The sequence below is a fragment of the Mercenaria mercenaria genome, chromosome 4, assembly GCF_021730395.1.
Source record: "Mercenaria mercenaria strain notata chromosome 4, MADL_Memer_1, whole genome shotgun sequence".
In the NCBI taxonomy this organism is placed as follows: Eukaryota; Metazoa; Mollusca; class Bivalvia; order Venerida; family Veneridae; genus Mercenaria; species Mercenaria mercenaria.
The window spans coordinates 88845950-88865079 of NC_069364.1; the positions used below are offsets into that span (position 1 = coordinate 88845950).

The window sequence follows — 19130 nt, forward strand, 5'->3', positions numbered from 1 at the left end:
CAAACCTCGAGTAAAATTTTTTAAGTTTCCAATTAAGTGATTTTCTGGTTGAAAGTGCTCACGGATTAAAATATTACTAAACCAATAGAAAAGTGGCTTTGTTGAAACATGCCAAACATCTTATTAGTCACAAAGGTTAACATATGTCGTTACTTTCGAATGCATAGACAATATGGGAAAAGAAACACATTGCCACCCTCTAATCGTGCGCAACAAATTCACGCCTCGGATGGTACACTACATGTGTACATGGACTGACCGGGTCAATGTGTATAGCCAGTGTTTCTCAATTGCCGCATTTACTCAGCTGAAAGTTGTAACGGAATCACCCTGTTGTTGGATTTAACAATTTATATTAGCGTAAATACTTTGGAAATAGCGGACTTGCCATTTCAGGCAGTAGAAAACTACATAGTTCTTTTTCAAAATGTTAGCTTTTTATTGTGTTGGTACAGAAATAAACGCACCCTTGGTGCAAAATGTAATGCCCCCCCCGGGGGCGCTTAAACGGGGGGATACGGAATGTCAATAAGGTAGAATGGACCTTGTGTCCGATTCTGGGGTTCTATACACTAATGACCAATATTTAAAACAGACATTGCAACCAAAATTTTACAAGATATCATTATATATTTATATAGATGTGCCCCAGAAGGAACTTTTGCTATGCTTTAACTTGTAAAAGTAAAGTCTTTTGTAGCTTCATCCTTTAGGCCTAGCTTGTCGTAGTACTTCTCGAGCAATTGGATTATTTTCATGTAGTCACAATATATTCTCAATGCGGCTTTCGAATGAAGGAATTCATTTATTTGATTAAGATTTTTTCTTTGATAAGCGTTTGGTTGCACTCACACTTCAGAAGTCCGCCAGTGTTGTATTTGGTGTAAGTACTTTCGTAATTCAGTGTTACATTTATGTACAAGCGCTATATATTGCGTCTAAGTGATATATTTGGCTATTTTCTTGTACATTTTACTTTGTAACAGTAATATGCATTTTAAACAAAATCTTGATTAAACTGTCGCTAAATCTATTTTGTTCCATCACCGCTCTGCCCCTACTCCCCCATCTACCACCACGTGGAGATGCCTAGAGTTTGCCTCGTATTAGCGTCGGCTCAAAATTTCGTTTGTGAAACTGGCCATTATGTTAAAACATAGGTTCTGTTTTGTACTGTGTACGTTTTTTGGATGTTGCTATTCTTACCGGATTTATTTTAGCGAAGTTTTAACCCTTAAATTACTTTTCCCTCTTTTTGAAGTAAGTGTAAGTTTCGTTTTTTCTCTTCAAATTAGTAGTGGTTAATACCAGAAAGTAAAGTACAAAATCACAAGTGTTTTTCTCCAGGTGGTTACATTCTAATCGACGGCTTATCATTTACACCTACTGAGGTTTACAATGGAACCGAAACTGTTCTCGAGTGTAACATCACGGCTGTTGGTTACTCCAGAGACGAAAATTTTGACTTTTGGTGGACATACAGAGGAAACAGACTATATCCAACAGACCAATCACGCTTCAGCATGTCTTCAACGTCAGAGGCAGAGTTTTACGAATACAAACATTCACTACTCCGTGTTAACCCCATTCTTGAAGATCATTCAGGTAATTATAAAGGTTATATATTATACGGTTTCATAAAAGTGCCATTAGAAATGCATTTTTAGCTCACCTGTCACAAAGTGACAAGGTGAGCTATTGTGACCGCTTGATGTCCGTCGTGCGCTGTAGTGCGTAGTGTCGTCAACAATTTCTAAAAAAATCTTCTCCTTGAAAAAAACAAATTACACTAAATTCACAGGAATATCCTTGTAGCCCTTTAAAATTATTACAAAGATATTGAATTTCATGAGAACTCTGGTTGCCATGGCAACCGAAAGAAACTTATAAAAATTTCTTGTCCCAAAACACAGTGGCCTAGGCTATTGAATATATTCTGGTGTGGTAGCATCATCTAGTAGTCCTCTACCTACTATAATGTGTTCAAATTTATTTCCCCTATGGGTTCATAAATGGCCCCGCCCTTGAGGTACAAATGTTATATAACTAATTCTAGGGAAAACTTTGAAAATCTTCTTGTACAAAACCACATGGCCTAGGGCTTTGATATTTGGTGTGTAGCATCATCATGATATTTGGTATGTAGCATCATCATGATATTTGGTATATAGCATCGTGGTCCTCTACCAAGATTGTTCAAATTATGCCCCTAGGATCAAATGTGGTCCCGCCCCGGGGGTCCCAAGTTTTACATAGACTTATATAGGAAAAAAAGTTTAAAAAATCTTCTTGTCTGAAACCACAACACTTAGACCTTTGATATTTGGTTTGTAGCATTGTCTTATGGTCCTCAACCAAAATTGTTCAAATTGTACCCCTTGGGTGAAAAGAGGCCCTGCCCTGTTTTATATAGAGATAGGAAAAAGCTTTGAAAATCTTCTTGTCTGAAACCATACGACATAGGCTTTTGATATTTGGTATGATGCATTGTCTAGTAGTCCTCTACCAAAATTGTTCAAATTATGCCCCTGGGCTTAAAAGAGGCCCCGCCCTGGGGTCACTTAGTTATTATGTGAGTTATATAGGAAAAATACTTAAAAAATCATCAGATCCTATTTCCAAGACTGTTTAATTATAATTACCTGATGACCCCAAGTAATATGATGTCACTTGACTGTGACCTTGACCTACTGACCTACTTTCTTGTTTTTTAAGATACAGCCTTGAAATTTTGACGACATACACAGTTTTGCACACAAATCGTAAAACTGAATTTCATTGACCATGAATGTGACCTACTGACTTTCTTAATATTTTATCATCAGTTTGACATTTGAAACATGTAGCTCCTATTACTCAGGTGAGCGATCCAGGGTCATCATGACCCTCTTGTTTTAAACAATTTACAGCATTGCAAAAGTTTAAGAAGATAAATCATAATTCTTTATTTCAGAGTATTAAAATAAATGGGAAAAAATCTTGTAATTCTTAGAATAACCTAACAGGATATGAACACCTGCTTGTTGAATATTAACCTTGGACAAGTTCACTTGTGTACGATTTTAAAAATACATTTTATTTTGTCATTTTTATTGTAAAAGTACTGAAAATACCGCTTTCAAATTTACATTGTATGTAAACTCGGGTGGTCCTCCGCGCAGCTCTAAGGCTTGAGCGAGAATTTCATTGGAACAGTGATTTTCCCTATTGACATTAACTCCGTAACTTCTTGTTTTGCAATACAGGATCATATGGTTGTCACGTGAGTGATGCAGCTCGGCGGCAAGTTAAAGAGAAGCTTATAAATTTGAAGATAACCTCACAGCCTACAGTATATATTACACCAAAAAGTCAGACTTTGAGATACGGTGAAAATGTAAATGTGACATGCGAACTTGTGATTTCTGAGGGAACATTCGAGCAGTTTGTCTGGTACAAGAATGGATCACCATTCCTAAAAGGATCAAGTATGGTTACTTTTGTAGTTTTGCCATTAAGAACCTTGTACTTTAAAAGCTAGCACTTTTGTTGGGCTTGCCATTTCTGACTATTGCTCAAGAGAGCGCATTCACTTTACGGTACATTCTATGTCAGTTTAAACATTTGCTGTATGCTCTATTTTTTTGCTGTAAATTGTAGTCTTTGGAACCTTTACATATATCATTTTGAAACTTACAACATGTTTTAATATTCATAACACAAGTTAAAATATCAGTTCCTTAACTCTTGAGTTCTGACTCGACAAAATTGTTTTCCCTTTTAACTTGAAAATAGTTTTCCCATATTGACCTTTCCTTCAATCTTTCTGAAACATATTATATGTATTTGATTGAAACTTTGCACAATTCTTATGTACGAGAAAATTATATTTTTAACAAAAAAGAGAGAAAAAGAAATCCATATATATATGACAACTGAAGTTTATAAGCAAAATGTTGAGTGCGGTACCGTTCTAATATTTCACTCTTGTACCATATAAAGCTGTCTTATATAGCTATATCGAATAAAACACATTTTATTCTTATATTATATACATGTTGTTGTTTATCTGTATTTCATTTTTTAATTATATGTGGTTGTCTTGAATAAAACGAATTTTTATTATAGATGAAGTCCTAACGTCAACTCCTACATCAATGACAATAACAATAACTGGGATAAAAGAGAATGTTGTATATGGCTGTGAGGGCAAGAATGAAGCTGGGTATAGCGTGCGCGTTTTCTCCAACATCGGTGTGATTCCACAAGGTACGTATTTAACAGAACATTCATTTGTACAGCGTAAACTGTTGGTCGGCCGCTCAGTCCATGGGTCTTGGGTTCGAGCCCCATTGGGGTCACGACCATTGCTTCTCATATGCCACCAGTACTGTTTTTCCAGGAAGCGAACTCGAGAGTGGTCCCAATAAGCTTGAAATTTAATCACAATCGGTCTAAAACAAATTAGTATAAACTAAACTGTTTCCTTTGACATAACGTTGTGAAGAGTATACATGCATGTACAATTCATATGAAAAATTATTAACGTTATATACTTCATATGATTGTAATGCCATGGTGAAACTCGCCGCACATTACAGAACCCATGCCCGGTCATTTTGAATTGAATTGCCATTTTGAGTTCTTAATCCGACCTATTTTTGCAACTATAGCAGTTGGAATATAAACTTTAAGAGTACCCGCAGATGACAGGAATTGCTTTTGTCGAAATTGTTTTGTTTGAATAGATTGCTGTAGTTAATCATCATGATAGTTAATTTAAGCAAACTGTAAATAATATTGACTTGATGTGCCTCAAACAGTCTCATTGGATATGTTATTGTGTCTCGGACAGTCGTGTTGGCCTCTGTGCCTCTATCTTAATAAGAATGTCATTCGGAAGTCAATTATAAGCACTATGATATTCAATTTGGTAGTATTTATCAGTTTTGTGTAATCGTCTCTCAAACAGGTGCAAATAATGAAGTGTCGTGTCCTGCATCAGACGACAATCGTGGAAAAATATGGCCGTTAACTGCACCAGACACCGTCGCCCGTCTGGATTGTAACACAAGCTTTACAGGTATGCTGGTTATTTTCTTGTTATTAGATTTGTATAGTGATGTGTACTAGTTGCTATATTTTCATTTAGCTTGAAAAAATATATCGAAATCTCAAGGGGAAACTAATTTGTACAAGACTTCAGGTAAGTGATATATCATGGCCGCCATGAGCGTCATGTATTGTGCATATCACCGTTCAAAATTAATTTATATATGTACTTGCAGGAGAAATCTACAGGGTTTGTTCAGCAACTGGTGATTGGAAATCACCAGTATACGCCTGTGTTCGAGAAGAGTTAGAAAACATTGAACAAAAGGTAAGAAGTGTTAGAAAACATCTGAAATGTTATGTAATAACAAAAAAATCAAAAGACATACATCCATTGAAAATGAAATAATTTAGAGAGTCAGCGTATGATATAGCGTTCCACCGAGTTTGAAGCATTTGTCATTTACAATACAGTTTTTAGTTTTAAAGTTTTTTTCGCATTGAAATATTCATACATCAAACGAAAAGAGATTACCGAAAGCTGAAATGTTATAATACATTTAATATTGATACCACTAGTACTTCTTTCAGCTGAAGGATATTCAAGACGGAGTAAAACAATCTTTAAATCTGACAGAAGCTCTTGTTGATTTGAATAAAGCAACGTCTGGTAACACGTTATTGGAGGGTGATATTGACACTACGATAAACTCGCTTGACATCGCTGTTGGCATAAATGACTCTGTAACTCCAGAAGAAAAAGCAACCAGAAAAACTGTGAGTATTGATATCTTAAATTGGTTAAATGTATCTGAATTTATTTTGTATGGTTTTTCATCCACATTTCTTAATACAGAATGCTAATGACGGAATGTTAATGGAATAATATGTTTTGAATTTCAGAATTTTCTCGAAACTTGCAGCAGTTTAATCGATGAGCCAAACACCCCTGCTTGGCTCTCTAGCATTGAAGTGGTGAGTAAGAGTTACTGACCTTTTATACTGATTACAGTACAACCTCTCTTAAGCAAAAACCTCTCTATAACAACATCATCAAAATTTCCCTAAGCTGAAATTTACTATTCACTCTCCAGAACAACAGCCTCTACATAACAGTCAATATTTGTATCTCCCAAAGGGTGTTGCTCTACAGAGGTTGCACTGTATATATTGGATGTTTACCTTTTATTTTCGATTTATCAGACTATATGGGCTTCCGTTGCCGAGTTATTAGGGTTGCCGGCTTTATATGACTTTCCTGTCACTGCTTTGGGTTCGAAATCCTACAGTATATCACCATACTGCCAGAACATTTAATATGAACCAAGTATGAAATATACCTATGATATAGTTGTGGTTTGGAATTTAACGCTTCTGAAAAAAAAACATGACAAACTATTATAATACAGTACTCCTGGAGAGACATATAGATAACAAAAATTGCACCCTTAGTCGTTAATTCTTTTTGTGTCTGTGTCAGACATAGTTTAGGCCTTATGGGAACTAGGTTGAAGCAGTCACGAGTTGCTCATTTAGACATACTTTCTGGCACAAAAATCTTACTGTTTCTGGTAGATGTTTCAGCCGTACAGAGTATAGTCATATTTATCACTTCTTTGGGAATGTATACAGTTGATCTTCTCCTCGTTTTTATCTCTTAGTACGGTTGATTAAATAGTACACTTATTTGCAATGTTGTATTCGGTTCCAGTCCGAATCGCAATAGGCGCATGTCGATCAAGTGTTAATTACCCGTTCGTTTATTTATACCTCTACCTATTTCTAGTATCACTATAGCCGAAACAGACTTTAGGTAAGTGAGACTAAATTGTTGAGCTTCCAGACCAATGAAAGATCCGATGCAATCTTGACATCATTTCTTACATAATATTCAGGTTGACGCCAAGACAAAAACAAATGGTCCCATCGTATGTTATTTTTCCCTGTCCGCTGGGAATTGAATACTGGGTTTCGTATCCGTTTTTGAAATAGAAGCAGAATTTTGGATAAAAAAAATTTATATTGCAAAAAGGTTACAAGTAGATTAAATTTGGGGGTGCAATTGTAATTGTTTCTTACACGAGCCTGAAATGCCCTTTTTAAAACGTATATATTTTTATTTCAAAGCGACGGAAGGGGGCTATCACGATTCCTAAACTAGTTGAACAATACAACGTGAAAGCAATGGACAGCATTGCCGACGACAAGGATGAAACTGTATCAGTGAAAAATATCTGTAAGTTTTCATTGTATATCAGTCAGCAATATAATATAGGTGCAGGTATTAGAGATGAATACATTTATTTGTTAACATGTATGACAAAGTTGGGCATGTACTTTTATGCTTGCTTATTTTGACAAGATACCAGATGTTTATAAACTGAGAATACACATGTTTGATAGCTTCAAATAGTATATGTTTTAATGCCTCGACAAAACCACTTGCTAAAACATGATTTTAATCATAGTGTAAATGTTATTTGTTACTATGATGGTTTCTCTTAATAACTAACAAATGATAAAATCAGTAAGAAGATCCTTTGGAAGCATAGAATGCGACAAAACAGAATAATAGCAGACTCGGTTTAATTGAGTCTATTCATGAGAGATAATGGTAAGGGCAACACCTCTCACGGCCCCTAGTACCAGCTTAAAAGCGGAACTCTATTACACAGGTAGCGCTATTGAATGGACTCCATGATCCCAAAGGACCAGAAAATATAACAACACTGAATGCAAGCACGGGGAGACTTTTAACAGCCAGCTTAAAGATAGAAATAACATTATTTTAGAATTGATATATCCCAAACCGTTACAGAGATTATTCGTTGAATAAAATCATTGTTAGAAGTTCAACCGGAGAGGAATCATTGCACGAGGGCGCATCCCGAGTGATGTAAGAATAGGCCTACACATCTGAACGAGAAATGATTCAGAAATGTTATCAATACAAGGATTTTTAGCTATCTCCTTGAAGACATCTACCAAATATTTGCCTGTTTTATGAAGGCGCCGCTATGTCTATTTACGTTGTGACGTAATCGTTCTGACGTAGCTACAATGATTTTGTTGAATAACACACAAGTTAAGACTTTTTTGTTCAATACGAAAACAATCTGGTTATGCTAGAATATTTCGTAATTCATGTATTGAAGCTATCGGCGTTATTATTGTATTGATGAATGTAATTTCAGATATCACGGTAGGCGCAGGTAAGAGAGATCTATACAGTTACCCAGACCGGAGTAATACAGCTCCAGAATGGGTTAAATCTACAAAAACTGGCATAGTCGTCCGGGGAGAAGCATTTAAAGGTATGGCTTATTCATTTCTCCAGAAATTTACTGTGGATTCATATCAGAATTGTACAAGTACAGGATCAGTTCTGGCGATTATGCTAACGGTGGATTAACTTTTAGGGTTATATTTCAACATTTTAGAAGACTTAGAAAAACAATTTTATGATTTAATGATTATAAGCACTTAAATTTCTTTACATTAAAATCAAAAGATCATGCTAGCATCTAGTATTTCATACAAAACATAATATTTTGATTAAAAAATTAACCGGTGATTAATTTAACAGCCTGTTAAAGTTTTGAACAACTGGGCCCAGGTTGAGTTTCAAATTATATAGATCTACAAGCATTTTAGAATTGACAGACTGAAGTATGATATCCACGTGTAATTATCGTCATTCAGAGCGATTAAATATAAACGAATCATTCAGCTGTATTTTTTTTCGCCAGATATTCCAACAGTACACTTTGCAAGTTCCGTATTCAGAAATATTACACCGATACTTGCGAAAAAATTAAAGAAAGACGGGTATGTATTTCATACAGAAATATTCTTTTGACAGCAATGGTATTAATATATAAAACTACAATAGTAAATTAGCACAAGGAGTCCTGTTTTGTTTTCATTTTGTAAAGGTTGATTACTGTGATAGCGTATGTATAAAAGCAGTTAAAGTGCATGTTAAGTTCTTGTAAGAACGTGTGGCCCAACCCTTTTGCTTCTGATTTCAAAGTATACATTACGTAACATGCTTTTCTAATTCTCATTAATCTATGTTAAAGTAACGCATGTGTTTATTTGTATTATAAACATGTATCGTTTGCAATAAAATATATTTAAATTAAAGTTCTTGTAAGAATTCTTCATCGCAAAATATAGGGTTTTTTTGCTGTTTTAAATCACTATGCATTAAACAATCAAAGTGATTTACCGATGGAATTCATTCTGCTATTTTAATACGATTTTAATTTATAACTGTTGCCCTTAATTTGACATAAGTTATCTTTACTTTTCAAATGAAGTTAATCTGCAATACGCCTCGTCATTTGCTATAGTAGACCAGTCGAATGTCCTCCTAAAGAGCATACATCGGTAGATAAACGACAGAACATTTTTTCTTTCAGGGCGGTAATGGATATATCATCTACATATGACATCAATTCCGACATTGTTGTTTTCCAACTGAAAGAAAGTATCGCAATAGTTGATCCTCCCGCTGAAATAACATTTCAGCATTTCGATGTAAGTTAATATATATCTAAATAAGACAGTTTTCAGTTATCTAGTCTAGGCCCTGTATGTTTTTTTTGTTTGGTTTAACGTCGCACCGACACAATGATAGGTCATATGGCGACTTTCCAGCTTTTGATGGTGGAGGAAGACCCCAGGTGTCCCTCCGTGCATTATTTCATCACGAGCGGGCACCTGGGTAGAACCACCGACCTTCCGTAAGCCAGCTGAGGTCCTGTATGTATCTAACATTTATTTACATTTATTTCAGAAAAGTACAAAGGCCACTGGCCAATACATAATATGCAACATACATAAAATATAATATACACTATTACAGATGTGTCATCTAGCTGACATATAATGTCCACAAGACATGATGTAAGATTTTTGAACACAAAATCACATAAATAAAGGTCACAAATATCAAAGGTTACTGCCACAATAAGATTTTCTCTGCTTCGTTGCATAATATACATGTCATGTTTCTCACAACAGTTTTATTTCTGCTAGACACCAAAATATCAAACTTGTGTATATTTGGTTCCTCATAGTATTTTGCTTGAATATATTTTTGTCTAATATTAAGGTTGTAGTACATATCTATACAAAGTGGTACTCATCCTCTAAGCTTCAGCCACACAAAATATACAGCCTAGAGGATGATCTTAATGCAGTTAAACTAGATCTGAATATGACGATATCTATTAGAGTCAGCATGGTTCAGGCCCAAAATTTAAGTTGTATTTACAATATAGATTTAATTTTGCTTTTTTTCTGCACATTTTGTATGCCACATTTGTATATACTGATATTTTAGCCGTTGACCATGCATGTAAAAAAAGCTTGGGATTTTTTTACATTTTGACTCTCCCATACATATCCAAAACCATTTCTGTACAAATTCAGCTTAACATACGTAACCCAATTTGTAAAGCCAAGTGAATCTAAATGCATCAACACTTTATAGCACTTTTTCACATACCTTGCTTTTGACATGCTTAAAATCTGAATCCAATAATTTATACATCTTTTATAAGCTAATATATACATAGGGTATCTACCACAGTCGCCCATAACGGCGTCATTACATGATCGCAGCGGGCATTTAGAAAACGTTTACAAGCATAAACCTGAACTCTTTCAATACTAAACATCATTTGTATTCCCCACAACTCTGAACCATATAACATGACTGGGGTAACTTTACAGTCAAAAATTAAAAAAAAAATTGTATGAGGTATAGGTGTCTTCATACATGTCATTCCAAAGAAAAACAACCATCTTCCTGGCTTTCAATGCCATAGATGTATTCTGTATGCACGATCCCCTTGATATCTAATTGTAGAAACCAGTAGCAATGTATAGAGACCATTATTAATCTTTCACTGTAGATGAAATCATTTCTTAATAATGTGTATATTTTAAAAAGAAATAACCATTTACAGGTTTTAGTTTTAGGTAAATTTCAGGCATAGCTACATTCTGAAAATTATTATTATTCCTGAATAATGTCTTTAAACTTTTAATTGTACCTCCCGACAACAAAGTTGTAAGGGGGGGGTGGGTATACTGGTTTCAGGTTGTCTGTCTGTCCGTCTGTCCGTAGACGCAATCTTGTGCGCACCATCTCTCCTTATCCCCTTGACAGAATTTAATGAAACTTCACACAAGTGATCAGTAACAACAGTGGTTGTGCATGAGGCATGTTAGGTTCTTTTAGAAAAACAAATTTGCAGAGTTATGGGACTTTGTTTTTTTGTTACTATACTATACATAGACACAATCTTGTGCGCACCATCTCTCTCACCCCTTGACACAATTTAATGAAACTTCACACAAGTGATCATACCAACAGTAGTTGTGCATGGGGCATGTTAGGTTCTTTTAGAAAAAAAATTTGCAGAGTTATGGGACTTTGCTTTTTTGTTACTATACTATATACATAGACACAATCTTGTGCGCACCATCTCACCTCATCCCCTTGACACAATTTAACGAAACTTCACACAAGAGATCAGTACCAACAGTAGTTGTGCATGGGGCATGTTAGGTTATTTTAGAAAAAATCTGCAGAGTTATGGACTTTGATTTTTTGTTACTATACTATATACATAGACACAATCTGTGCGCACCATCTCTCTCACCTGACACAATTTAATGAAACTCACACAAGTGATCAGTACCAACATAGTTGTGCATGGCATGTTACATTCTTTAGATAAATATTCTGCATAGTTATGGGACTTTGTTTTTTGTTACTATACTGTATACATACAGTCTATATACATACAGTCCACATAATTATGCAATCTTGTGTGCGTCAAATTGCAATGTACTGTGTCAGTGCATGCGGGGGGTACATTCATCACCTTGGTGCATGTTACATTCTTTTAGATAAATATTCTGCATAGTTATGGGACTTTTTTTTGTTACTATACTGTATACATACAGTCTATATACATACAGTCCATATAATTATGCAATCTTGTGTGCGTCAAATTGAAATGTACTGTGCCAGTGCATGCGGGGGTACATTCATCACCTTTAGTGATAGCTCTAGTTTTAGTACATTTTTGTCAAGATGTGATGTAAGACTTGTTATTTTACATTGTAAACAGTTTTTGTAATTCAAATCTTGATTGATATTGTACTTAATGATGAGACTTAAATAAACGAATAAACATAATAATGTTTAAATGGCAGGCATGATAAAATGTTGCTTCTAGCCGTTGAAATATATACCATTATTCTATATCTGTTTTATCTATCCAATCGTGAACGTTCATTTGCAACACGTGACCGTACAATATATCACCTTATTGGACGCACGTGCGTACATAAAACCTGTACTTTTTCTGTATTTGGACGGTTCAAAAAGTCCCATGTTAAACATACGATAAAGCCCGAAACGCATGAAAATATTCCGAATGTAAATCGGGTGAAGTAGGCGCTCTATATACAGAGTAAGATTATGCGTCTTGAAATGAGGAAGGCAGAAATACCATTTTTAATTCAAACTTAAATAAAATAGATGTAGAATAAAAAGGTTATTTAACACTGAACTGTACAATACGAGATATATTTGGACGAGTACCCAGCAGGGAAAACCATATTAGACTCGCCTAGCGGCTCGTCCAGTATGATTGCCTCAGCTAGGTACTCGTCCAAATATATCTCCATATTGTACAGAACAATGTTAAATAACCTGATATTATATAACGTGATCCGATTTGTCATTTAGTTAAACAACGAGAAAAACAACGGTTGATGCGTGGACCTGAGAGAGAACACTATGACGTTAATTATTGCGTCAAGTTAAGAGAAATGAAATTCAACTTTTTCATTATAATAATTCAGTGAGCATGTTCATATGAAAATGCACAAGATGTTCTGGTGGTTTATCGTCTTTTTTGCTACAAATCACCATTAATGACCCTTGTATTACTATTATCACAAGAGTTTACTTGATTTCATTTTTCAGAGTAATTACTCGAATCCAATTTGTTGTTACTGGGACTTCGATGAGGGGTAAGTTCATTGTATTTTTTTGGACACGTGACTTTGAAGTATTTTCGAGGTAAATGCTGAATATTAAACGTATTTTTACATTAACAGCATATTAATTTATATCCAGAAACCTGAGCAAGACCAAAAGGGTATCTTGACATAGATAAGAAAGTTATAAGAAAGATAGCGTAAATACGACCTCAACCAGTAAAAGAAAGCTGCAAGATTTTAAGCATTACCATAGGTTTTTATTATATATTATTTGTTTTTTTTATTGTATATAACCATTTGTTTTATTCACAAATTTTCAATATTATTTCACATTTAGAGCGTTTGTGACTGATGGATGTGCACTAGTTTCAACAAGTGATGAGTTTACTGTTTGCCAATGTAATCACTTCACTAACTTCGCCGTATTGATGAGCCCGGGCAAGACGGTAAGCTATGTGTACAACATGTTATAAAAGTAAATATCCTCTGTTTCATAATGTCTCGGCTAATTGGCCCCAGGACGTGTATTCATCAACGCTTTAGATCTAAAAAAATATAACTATGTATTTTTTGTTTTTTTTTCTTGTTTACTATGAACTTTTGTATCTAAGGATTTTCTTGAGAATCATCAGATATAGAATAATTTGTGGAGCTGCTTACATAGTCTGAAATTTTAATATGAATGAAATATATAGATTATTCCGTGCACTGCATTGTTTTTTATAGATCAGCAAAAGGCAAGCAGAATATGGACATTGCACTATTTCTTAATCTTTGACGCTCCATTGTTGTTGAAACTTACATTGATATATCATCTACATCATAGGTCAAAACCTGAAATAAAATGTTCGTCTCAAAATCTTTTGATGTTTAAACCATGTTCTTTTTCCAATAAACTAAGTAATAGCACGCAAAGAACTTTAACCAACATACAGAGAGAAACTGATAAATCACTGCTAATTGTAATTTGTTTAAAACTTATGATAAAACAATGTGATTTCATCAACATAATTCATGCTCCATCGACTATTTTTAAGGTAGGGTTATCAATCATTGACATAACTTGTACTCAGCAGCCAATTAATTTACTGCTTGTTTACAACAGTTTCTTCAGTTCTTTAAGTTCAGTTCAATTTCTTGAAAGATTTATACTCCTGTGTACATGTTGGATATGTGAATTAATTAGAAAGAGGCGGTAAGTAAGGTATATAGATGTTTAATATTTTAAACACATGTTGTTTGCTTTTTTTGTTTTGAGTTACAACAAATATCTTAATCAGTCTCCCGGAAAAAAAGTTTCAAACACAGATCGATCGATATAACGAGATATTTTGATTTATTCGGTAGAATTGTTTTACCCATTTTGTATGCATTTTAGAACCGCATGCCAGCACAAATGAGTATATATTTAACAAAGTACATATAAAAGCATATTTTACAATGAGGGTCGAGGAAGATACAAATTTTAAGAAGATCCTTTGGAAGTACAGAATGCAACCAAGCAAAATAGTAGCAGACTCGGTTTGATTGAGTCTGTTTATAGATTCGTTGATAAAACTAGGTGTGCATTTAAATAATCAAAGATTGCATGATAATTAATTATATTCGTTAATAGTTGCATTTTGTGTGGATATTTGCAGCTGTTACTATTATTTATTGCATTGATCAGCTTTACAAAGTTGTAAATTGTTGCATTCTCAGTGGATAATGTCCAGCTGTCTGTTCAACTTGGAAGGTTTATTACACGCTTGACAAATGCATAAATTGTTGCATTATGTGCGGACAATGTGCAGCTGTTATTGTAAGAAGTAAATACACGCAATTGTGAAATATACACTTTTCTTCAAATGAACAGTGTTGCAACGCAACTATAAAATGCCAGAGACAAAAGGAATCTGTCATTTTCTCTGGAAAATATTTAGTTGAAAACTAACGAGGGGTCTTCTAACGTTATAAAAAATTAAGTTCACCTGAACAAAGTCGTCAAGGTGAGCTCTACATATCACCCAATTTTTTTCAGACTTTACATGTATGTTCCTTTAAAACGAAATCCAAAAATATTCATTGCAGACCTCTGGTTACTATGGCAACTTAAAAATGCTTATTGTCAGAAGCTGCTAGATTTTGAAATTAATTCGCACAGTTACCCTTTACCAAGAATGATTTCAATTTGTTGGAAATCACGACTGTAGTTGAAACATTAAAAATCTTCTTGTTAGAAATTGACGACCCGATTTTCATAGAATTTATCTTTTGATTGCAATTCGTCAAAAGCATGGCCGCCAGTGTGCGTCGTCATTGTATAAAATGAAATACCTGTTGGAGCTGTAAAAGTCGTGTGAGTTATTTAGTGCAATCAAGGTCCGCATGTTACATAAAAGATATATTCAAACATGATAACAACTACCAGGAACTATATCTGTATTTTAGTTCTGCACTCAGATGGATGTTTCAGTAAGTTTGGGGTTAAAGAGGTCATGGAGGATCCAGGTAATATTCCATAACGCTTTATTTTAAAGAAATATACAGTGTGCAGATGTATTTACTAGTTCCAAATGTCTCCTTTTTGAGCAGAGTGCAGAATTACGTAGTCTAATCTCCTTATTGATATACGCACGTGTTTTAAATTTCAGCCGGAAGCAGATGTAATGGCTCTCAGCATTATATCGGCGGTGGGTTGTGGGATATCAATACTATGTCTGCTTTTGACGATAATTTTCCATGCGATTGTGTGGCGGTAAGATTCGTTCATTATACCTTCTTTTTAGAAGCATTCATTTCGGTGTGGTTACCAGTACTTCTTTTTCAACCGTGTGAACTTTAAAAAATAAAATATACAAGCTTCGTATTTAGTCTAATTACAATAAACGAAACACAGATTTTAATTTTCTATGAGACTTCATGGAGTTTATGAAAAATAACAACATAATATCGTATGATTTATCTTTAAGGTTTGTGAAGAGTGATCGTGCTGTGTTGCTGATAAATCTCTGTGTTGCTCTCATCATATCGTACGTGGTGTTTATTGCTGGTGTTGACAGAGTCGAAAACAAGGTAATTTCACCATAATATGAACACATACATCCTGGTCTTACTTGATTAAGATTCCAACGTCATCTTTTATATATGCATTATAATACAGCAGTCGAACGTAGCGTTAGTACATGCTGTACCTTCTGCTGGTTAAAATAAACAACAGTGCCCATGCTTGATAGGGACACCTTCCCGTCAGAAAATGATGTAACAGTTCAGTGACGTCACGAATTGTAAATAATCGAGGTTCGAGTAGTACACGATTTTTATTAAGGTGTTATTAGTAACTTGTTACCTTTACCAGTACCTAGAATTTGACTTTAATTATTAATAAAACCTCAATTCGTCCAAAACGAATACAGCTACTCCTGTCCTTGGCCTAGCTTCTGGGGATAGGGATCCATTAGGAAACAAAAACAGCAATACCAACATTAAACAAGCTATATTTACCATTCTTTTTTTCTTCAGTTTCAGTCACGCTTTGGTCTTTTTCTTCAATTTTGTTTGTAATACCTAATGCTATACATATTTATATCGTTTATATTTTAGGACGTTTGCACGGCGATTTCAGCATTACTCCACTATTTCTACTTAGTGGTGTTCTTCCTAATGTTGGCATATGGTATAGAAATTGCGATCTCCGTCGTTTATGTTTTTGTAACAAGGTCAAGAATTAAGTGGTTGCTACCACTTGCCTGGGGTAAGGGAACATGCCTATCAGTTATGTTTTACTGAATTAACTGTATTTATTTATATCTGTCTAAAAATAGAATGATGCATGTAAGTATTTTAATCATGATTGATTGGTACCACACATATTAACATTTGTATAATATGTCAAAGGAAAATCTAGGTTAAAATGCAAGAAAATTAATAAATTTGTATACATCTATGCGATATCTAAAACATTTTTTTCTAGTATTTACTGAAGACATATATTTGACAAAAGTATGAAACGGTTATTTTTCCAGTCATATTATTCAAGGATGTGTCCGACCGTGAAAATCTAATACTATTAATGTGTCTGTAATTTCAAACATGGGTGTATAACATACTAGTAAAAAGAGCAGTCCCAATACAGTGATCAGTGACTGCTAAATTATTTATTCTGTTAGTATGCTTGTCCTGTCTGGTACAGTCTGGTTTGATGTTTTATTCTGCCCGACGCTGACAACTCCCATAATCGATTGTAATATATTGTACTCGTATTTTTTATTAAAATGCAAAAGACTTTGAAGAAAGCCAAGGTTAGCTTTTTATATAACAAATTTCTTGTTGCAGGTATTCCCTTAGTGATTGTTGGGATATCTATGGGTGCTACACAGCTGGATGGATATGGCAATGAAAGCTTGTACGATATACAATTACTTAACTTGTCACACAATATATAATAAAGCACTTTAAATGATTACTATTCATTCTTATTCACATTTCAAGGTCATATAGGCAACGTGTGTAATTATTATAAAACCATAAAACATAAAAACATCTTTAGCCTTTAGCCTGCTGGCTGCAAGTGATTCTGCCTTTGCGACCAGTGCAGACCATGATCATGGTCTGCACTGTTCACTATTCAGTGAGTAAATTTGCAGTGAACACCCCTTCAAATAATAAAAGGTATTGCCCAAATTGAATGATGGACCAGTCTATTTTAGAAATTTAGCAGGGTAAGGGTTAAGCTAATGTCTAGCGTCGATTTGGTTATAATAATTGATGTTGAAATTCTTTGACGATGGCAGTGTCATTGCAGGCTACTTTGATTAGATGGTCTAGTGATAACTGGGTGGGCTAACTTGTTTGTTTTGTTGTATGAAAAATTTACTTATATGCTTTGTTATTATTGGGTGCTGATACCTTGTCGATGCAATTTTGTGAATATGTTTTATACATTAATCTTTTCAGTTGCTGGCTGTCTATAGAGGATGGACTTCTCTGGGCTTTCGCTGGTCCCGCTGCTTTAATAATTTTGGTAAACTTTACATATGATTATATATTTTATTTTGAATCAGTCTGTTCTTATGTTTAAACACCCATCATTTGCAGATATTATTAATTCGAAGTATTAATTTCATTTAAGATCGAAATTTCTTTCAGCAAAGGGAACATTTCTGAAAATGTAAGAAAAGTTGAAATATATAAGAGTGCTACATGTAAAACAGACAAAGTTTTTTTTCATGCTTGATATGGTTTTAACAAAACTTATCTCTCTTTTTTTTTTTAGATCGGTACCATTAAAAAAATATACTTGAATTTTTGCTTCAAAATATCAGATAAAGTCTACTTTTACATTTCAATAATTCACTCAAACAATAAAAAACGTTTTTTTTAATTCTCTAGGCGTCACTAAAACAAATAATATTTCTTGTGCCCTTCTGGTAATTACATGAATGTAATTCGTTATTGATAAATCACACGTTTGATTTTTCTTTTGTCGCATTTCAGATAAATTTTGTTATAGTTGTGATAGTTTTAAGACAGATGTTCAAGTCGTCAGTGATGATGACTAAATCTGATAAAGAAAAAGCCACGTAAGTTGATAGTTTTATCTTATTTAATGTTCATTTAATAATCATGTGCGCTATCACTCACCTCCTCCAACTGTTAAAACATTGAACATGTGAATAAAGATTACATATACATACTTATAACTTTTTTCTGATAAACATTGTAAAACAGGTACTGTAGAAAAGTCGATAAAGCTCAAGTCACTCTGTCATGTGTAAAAGGCTAGGTATTACAACTTTTTAAAAACGTATTTCAAAAAAAGGCATAGGGATGAGAAAATCAGAAATTATGTGTTTCACCTTGATACCAGGCAGTGTGACTGGAGCTTACTTCTGTTTTTGTCAAAATGATTGAAACAAATTTGACCTTGAAAGGAAATGAAATTAGATCAATCAGTCATAATTTCACAGTTCATTATTAATATATTTGCATGTATATTAATCTTTGGAAATTATCAACTGTTATTTTACCTTATTTTAGCTTCTCATGGAATGTTTGAATACTTAAGAAACATTGAAAGAAAAAATGCA

At 34.1% G+C, this 19130-nt stretch overlaps 1 protein-coding gene across 6 annotated transcripts in view; it reads left to right on the forward strand.

Moving 5' to 3' along the window:
* LOC123552393 (uncharacterized) overlaps positions 1 to 19130 on the forward strand; it is a 104381-nt gene that overhangs the window by 70692 nt on the left and 14559 nt on the right. For all 6 annotated transcript variants that reach the window (XM_053541904.1, XM_053541905.1, XM_053541909.1 and 3 more), the window contains exons 39-57: positions 1348 to 1605; positions 3246 to 3467; positions 4108 to 4248; positions 4952 to 5062; positions 5268 to 5359; positions 5623 to 5808; positions 5935 to 6006; positions 7159 to 7267; positions 8226 to 8345; positions 8781 to 8859; positions 9456 to 9573; positions 13046 to 13092; positions 13400 to 13508; positions 15696 to 15799; positions 16014 to 16116; positions 16645 to 16795; positions 17377 to 17446; positions 17998 to 18064; positions 18538 to 18623. In XM_053541904.1, coding sequence (XP_053397879.1) covers positions 1348 to 1605; positions 3246 to 3467; positions 4108 to 4248; positions 4952 to 5062; positions 5268 to 5359; positions 5623 to 5808; positions 5935 to 6006; positions 7159 to 7267; positions 8226 to 8345; positions 8781 to 8859; positions 9456 to 9573; positions 13046 to 13092; positions 13400 to 13508; positions 15696 to 15799; positions 16014 to 16116; positions 16645 to 16795; positions 17377 to 17446; positions 17998 to 18064; positions 18538 to 18623 — 2245 coding nt within the window. The remainder of the gene's footprint in view (positions 1 to 1347; positions 1606 to 3245; positions 3468 to 4107; positions 4249 to 4951; positions 5063 to 5267; positions 5360 to 5622; positions 5809 to 5934; positions 6007 to 7158; positions 7268 to 8225; positions 8346 to 8780; positions 8860 to 9455; positions 9574 to 13045; positions 13093 to 13399; positions 13509 to 15695; positions 15800 to 16013; positions 16117 to 16644; positions 16796 to 17376; positions 17447 to 17997; positions 18065 to 18537; positions 18624 to 19130) is intronic.